This window comes from Lucilia cuprina, chromosome 2 (genome assembly GCF_022045245.1).
Source record: "Lucilia cuprina isolate Lc7/37 chromosome 2, ASM2204524v1, whole genome shotgun sequence".
Classification (NCBI taxonomy): domain Eukaryota; kingdom Metazoa; phylum Arthropoda; class Insecta; order Diptera; family Calliphoridae; genus Lucilia; species Lucilia cuprina.
The window spans coordinates 69,521,824-69,528,366 of record NC_060950.1 but is presented as its reverse complement, the minus strand read 5'-3'; the positions used below and the strand labels follow the sequence as shown (position 1 = coordinate 69,528,366).

The 6,543-nt window shown below is 32.7% G+C and overlaps 2 protein-coding genes across 2 annotated transcripts; one reads left to right on the top strand and one right to left on the bottom strand.

The window, feature by feature from the left end:
• Window positions 1–142: 142 nt before the first annotated feature.
• On the bottom strand, window positions 143–3,027 carry LOC111681002 (potassium voltage-gated channel protein Shaw). Its single transcript, XM_046956196.1, has 7 exons — window positions 3,017–3,027; window positions 1,999–2,148; window positions 1,795–1,927; window positions 1,545–1,724; window positions 1,026–1,484; window positions 671–967; window positions 143–608 (listed from the first exon to the last, which is right to left on the bottom strand). Exons 1-7 carry the CDS (start codon window positions 3,025–3,027, stop codon window positions 375–377), a joined length of 1,464 nt encoding a protein of 487 aa, XP_046812152.1. The 3' UTR covers window positions 143–374.
• A 458-nt stretch (window positions 3,028–3,485) lies between these two features.
• LOC124421332 lies at window positions 3,486–5,434 on the top strand. The gene is made up of 4 exons (XM_046956335.1): window positions 3,486–3,726; window positions 4,091–4,258; window positions 4,552–4,656; window positions 4,719–5,434. The coding sequence occupies exons 2-4, from the start codon at window positions 4,108–4,110 to the stop codon at window positions 5,351–5,353; spliced, it is 891 nt and encodes a 296-aa protein (XP_046812291.1). The 5' UTR covers window positions 3,486–3,726; window positions 4,091–4,107; the 3' UTR covers window positions 5,354–5,434.
• Window positions 5,435–6,543: the final 1,109 nt, after the last annotated feature.

Below are 6,543 nucleotides of genomic sequence, written 5' to 3'. Positions count from 1 at the left end.
AGAACTGAACTAGAACTGAACTAGAACTGAACTAGAACTGAACTAGAACTGAACTAAAACTGAACTAGAACTGAACTAGAACTGAACTAGAACTGAACTAGAACAGAAGTAGAACAGAACTAGAACAGAACTAGAACCGATTTTTCCAAAAAATATACATATACTCCTGTCAAGATTTCCTTTAAAACTGTCATTACATTGCAACAATAATTTAATATTGCATTTAAATAAACATCTTAAATAAAATATGTACATGATGCAAGTGGCGCCAGTAATTTAATAAACATGTCTACTGTTCATAAGAATAATTGCAACATTTCACAAAAGATAAATCGATTACATTTACTCTCTTCCTCCCTTCCTCTGTACTTTAGTCATTTATTGTTTCGCACACTTACCTGTGTGTGTGAGTAGAACATGGAAAAGTTGCTAACAATTACAGGAACCGGAAGTGCAATTGTTAAGACACCAGCCAACGCACATAAAGCTCCCACAAACATGCCAGGATATGTTTTAGGTGCTACATCGCCATAGCCCACAGTGGTCATTGTTACAATTGCCCACCAGAGACCCAAGGGTATGCTTTTGAATTGATTTTCCGGGTTATCCTAAACAATATAAATAAATGTGAATAAATAAAATATTTCATGGTTGTGGAAATTTCAAATACCTGCAACTTTTCAGCATAGTAAGCTAAACTGGCAAAGAAAACAATACCCAGTACAAGGAAAAACACCAGCAATGTAAGTTCTTTTGCAGAAGCCTTAAAGGTATGGATCAATATGCGCAGACCAGGCGAATGACGTGTCAATTTAAATAAACGCATTATCCGTACAATGGAAAATGCCTCCCATAGTCCCGTATATTCACCCATCCTTTGCATAACGTCTGTATAAAAACTTAAAGTGGCCACAAAATCAATAATATTCACCGGTGACTTGACAAACTGCCATAAATTGGGAGAAACCTAAGGAAAAAGAAAACTTTGATTAGTTATCAGAATGAGTAGATAGAAGTAAACTTACTATAAAACGTATGATGACCTCAAAGAAAAACCACACATTACAAACTAGTTCCACATAGAAAAAAGCCTCATGCGGCTGGCCAAATGACTGATGCCAACCATGGGCATGACGAGCATCATCCGATTCACGTCGGGTGCGTTCATTCCTACGAGATTTCTCCAAACTAAAAGTGGCTATGGGCGTGGCCAAGGCCGAACTATAATTCCCAACCAAGGGACTAGTATAATTAATGACTTTGAATAGAGGCTGAAGCAGCGGTATGCTGCTGCCATTAAACTCACGACTCGAGGACGCATTTAGTGTGGGCGGCTGTTGCTGTTGTTGAGGTATGATCGGTAAATTTGTTAATGTTGGCTGACTATTGGTGGGTGTAAAGTCTACTCGAAAACCCGGATGGGTTTTTAGGCAGAAAGATATCACAGAAACGAATATGAAAAATACGGACATGCTGGCAACAATCTAAAGGAGTGAAACAAACAAATGTTAACTCTAAAGAAAACTCTAGAAACTCAAACTTACCTTAGCTCCTGTTGAACTAGAGGGCTCATCAAATAAAGCCCATATTTTTGGTTTTAAACGTTGCCAGCAATTTAATTGTCCCTTATTTATGGAATCTTCAAAACCAAATAATCTCGCCACTTGTTCCTCGGAAGGTTTTTCATTATCAATATCTAATTTATCCAAAATTGCTAAGGTATTCTGAAATTTAAAAAAAAAAATCACATAAAAACAAAGTTAAGATATAATAACAAAAAAAGAAACAACAAACCTGAGTATCTCTGTGTATACTATAGGTGGACCAACAACATGGCTCCACTTGATTCGAATCTAAACCCCAAAATTCTAATTCTTCTTCGAATAGCGGACCACAAACATCGGTAGGATAATGAAGTTTACCAGTTCTGAAATGATAATTATTTTTATTCTACGATATCAATCGGTTAATCGATTAATCAAGAAACCCTTAACATACCTATAATAGTTTAGAATTTGTGTAAATACTCCAGGATGCCGATCAAAAAAATATTCATTGAGCACTGGATCGTAATTGGCTAAGGCCTCGGTTAAACGTGACAATCTTGTGGCGGGTATTTTCTTAAGTGTTGCTTTATATGTTTCGTATCTGTAATGAAAATACAAAAAAAAAATATTTTAAAAATATTTTGTATAAATATTTTGTTGTTGTAATTAAAATTTAATATCTAAAAACCACAACCATTAGCATTAACGTCAAAATATTAACAAATCAATCTATAATAAATTAATATTTATTGTTTATTATTTGTCCAACAGCAACAAATACCAAGACCCCTTTTTTGTTCTATTGGAATTATTGACCAAAAGTTTACTTTAAAAAAGTCATAAAAATTGAGACAATATATAGAACATGTTATTATGTTTGTTTTCTCATATTCCTGCATTTATTTCTTGTTTATAAATGTTGTTTATTTTATAAATTTTTGTTTGATTTATAATAAATATTTTTTCATAAAAAAACGGAAATTTTAGTTTGCCATCATCATCATCATCTTGCAAATGTTTAGTATGAGGGCATAAAACTACAGCCAGATGTACACAAATATGTAGATATCTAATGAAACACATATAATATGGTCACACACACTATTAGTTGTACAGTAAGGGGTAAAATAATAACAGTTATTCTCTATAGTTCAGTCAAGTAATCTAGTACACATTTTTTTAAAAGTTATATCAATTGTGTAAAAAGCCAATCCAACATTCAATCTATTTATTCAGTTAGCAATTGTGTTGTGCAGTCCAGTACACAATCGGTGAAATGAAATTCAATGAAAGAGTTTGTTCTTCACTGTATCAGTTTGTTTATAATGTTTTGCATGCTTAATATGTATACCAAATGCAAAAATTATATTATTAATTATTTTTCTCTTCAGCACTTTACTTTGAAAGAAATTATACAAATTTTTAAATAAAATTAAATCATAGAATAGATTTTCTTTTCCTTTTAAAACATTAGATTCATAATGTGTTTAATGTAGAGAAGTAAGTGATTTTAAGAATGTACATACTCATGTCTTGGATTTGGTAAAAAATCGTACGCTTTTTAATTAAGAAAAAAGGAGTTAAAAGCAAATATGTATATTAAATTTTAAATATTTCTCAAGATCTTATAGTCAAAATAAACTAACTTGAAATTAGATTGCTTGTAGATTAGTTCTGTTCTAGTTCTAGTTCTGTTCTAGTTCTGTTCTAGTTCTGTTCTAGTTCTGTTCTAGTTCTGTTCTAGTTCTGTTCTAGTTCTGTTCTAGTTCTGTTCTAGTTCTGTTCTAGTTCTGTTCTAGTTCTGTTCTAGTTCTGTTCTAGTTCTGTTCTAGTTCTGTTCTAGTTCTGTTCTAGTTCTGTTCTAGTTCTGTTCTAGTTCTGTTCTAGTTCTGTTCTAGTTCTGTTCTAGTTCTGTTCTACTTGATTAATAATGTACTTTAGTTTCAATATAATAAACTCTTTTTCTTACAGGCTCGTTCAAAACTGCCAAAGCAAAGACGACGAGTTTTGCCCGTAGAACAGCCTCGGCGCAAACGTGAACCTGGACCTGCGCCTCGTGGTCGAACGCATGCATTCAAACATGCCTCTCTTACACAAGGTTCCGTCACCGGTGGCAGTATACCACATCATACACATCATGCACCGTTATTTAAGGAACCATTTGCTACAGCAAAAATTGGTAAATTTAAAACAATAACTAAGAAAATTAAAAAAAATTTGCTTTTTTCGCAATTAATTGTTAATAATACATATGTATTGTGTATGTATGTTAAAGCTGCAAATATGTATGTATGTAAATGTTAACAAATCAAATACTAAAACTTAATTTGTATAATTAAATATCATGCATTTAACATAAATATAAATATTTTAGTAGTTGAAGGCTGTAAAGCTTTTTTTTAACAATTTTATTTGAATTTTTCATTTATTATTGAATTTTTGATTTTGTTGAAAACAAAAAAAATGTTTAATTTGGTTTTGGCCCAAAATTTGTTTTTTGTTCATTTAAATTGTGTTTTCTGTTCTTGATTTTCGATGGTTAGAAACACAAACAGACAGCATGAATGGTGTAAATGTTAATGGTGTTAGTATTATAGAACGACCACAAGTACCCCTAACTGGCATAGGTTGGAATATCACTAGATCATCGGAAACTTCTATACAAACATCACCTTTAAATGTTAGATCGGCGGGTCCAGCGGTCATCAGCTGTAAGTAGATATGACTTGGATAAAATGAAACTGAAATCTGTGTACTTTTTTCACTACAAAACTTATTGGATGTTATTCTTACTTTAATGCATAGCCCTGTTTTCCTTTTTTCTGTTTTTTCTTTTGAATCCAAACTGTAGTTCGTAGCTAAAAATTCACCCATTAATCCCACTAGTTTGAAAGCTTGTCTTAAAATAATTACTTTTTTAAGTAAATTTAAACTAAATTTCTTTATAAATAAGATTTTAAGAAATTTGATTTAATAATTATCTTTTAATACATTTTCCCTAAAGCCGACTATTTAAGCGTTCCACCGGTACAAAGTTTACAGCCGAGGGCTGCTACCACCGGTAATGATTTTCTAATGCCCTTGCAGCCCAAGCTTTTGGCAAATTTAGGTATGTTTTTAAACAAATAAATAAAAGTAAATTTTCAATAAAGAAAAATAACGTTCTTGCAGAACAAAAAGATTCCATAAATACCATCGATCATGTTAAATTTGATCAGCAACAAGAACATCATGACAAAGAGAATTATGAGCAGCAGCAACATCATTTACATCAATTACATCATGGCCTGCGTCATCGTTCTAATATTAGATCCATGCTCAATGTGCCACCAACACTGAGTGTTATAAATACCCAAATGCCTCTGAGTGGCCAGAATATGGAAAACACCTTGATAACAGAGGCAGAAATTAAGGCCAAATATTATAATAATCTAAATGCTGAAAATTTGACTGATGAAACTAAAAGTTCTAGCAAAGAACATTCTTATTCAACAGCACCAGCACAAACACTGCCTACTCATCACCCGCCCCCTTCAAACACGGACCAACAGCAACAGCAACATCATCATCATCATAATTTGCAGAGCTTGCAGCCTAAAGTCACTCTGCACGATGATGGCAGTGATCAGTGTGATGAGTGTGATGCATATCTAGAGACCAGCCGACAGGACAGTGATAGTGAAAATAATTTGGCATTTATTACCAATGCTTCCACACCAGCTCTACATGAAGATCAACTGAACGATAACCAGGGCAATGAAGAAAGTTTATTTTCATTTTCAATGAACTTAATGGGTGAAGATTAAATTAATTAAATTTATGGTTAAAAACTAAAACAAAAAAAGTTAGAAAATTTTTAAAATTAGTACAATTTTAAGTAAAAACTAAGTGACAAAACTAAAAAAAGAAAAAATGTTAAAATATTTACAAAACGTAAAATTAAAAAAAAAACAAACTACAGAATCACACACACACATCAAACATTTACATAAAATAGTTTACATATACATTTTTGTGATGAAATGCAATATTACTCAGTTCAGTTCTATGTAGTCCTAGTTCAGCTATAATTCTATTATAGTTCTGTTCTAGTTCTGTTTTTTTTCTGTTCTAGTTCTAGTTCTGTTCTAGTTCTGTTCTAGTTCTGTTCTAGTTCTGTTCTAGTTCTGTTCTAGTTCTGTTCTAGTTCCGTTCTAGTTCTGTTCTAGTTCTGTTCTAGTTCTGTTCTAGTTCTGTTCTAGTTCTGTTCTAGTTCTGTTCTAGTTCTGTTCTAGTTCTGTTCTAGTTCTGTTCTAGTTCTGTTCTAGTTCTGTTCTAGTTCTGTTCTAGTTCTGTTCTAGTTCTGTTCTAGTTCTGTTCTAGTTCTGTTCTAGTTCCGTTCTAGTTCCGTTCTAGTTCTGTTCTAATTCTGTTCTAGTTCTGTTCTAGTTCAGTTCTAGTTCTGTTCTAGTTCTGTTCTAGTTCTGTTCTAGTTCTGTTCTAGTTCTGTTCTAGTTCTGTTCTAGTTCTGTTCTAGTTCTGTTCTAGTTCTGTTCTAGTTCTGTTCTAGTTCTGTTCTAGTTCTGTTCTAGTTCTGTTCTAGTTCTGTTCTAGTTCTGTTCTAGTTCTGTTCTAGTTCTGTTCTAGTTCTGTTCTATTTCTGTTCTAGTTCTGTTCTAGTTCTGTTCTAGTTCTGCTCTAGTTCTGTTCTAGTTCTGTTCTAGTTCTGTTCTAGTTCTGTTCTAGTTCTGTTCTAGTTCTAGTTCTGTTCTAGTTCTGTTCTAGTTCTGTTCTAGTTCTGTTCTAGTTCTGTTCTAGTTCTATTCTAATTCTGTTCTAGTCTGTTCTAGTAAGTTCTAATTCTGTTCTAGTTCTGTTCTAGTTCTGTTCTAGTTCTGTTCTAGTTCTGTTCTAGTTCTGTTCTAGTTCTGTTCTAGTTCTGTTCTAGTTCTGTTCTAGTTCTGTTCTAGTTCTGTTCTAGTTCTGTTCTAGTTCTGTTCTAGTTCTGTTCTAGTTC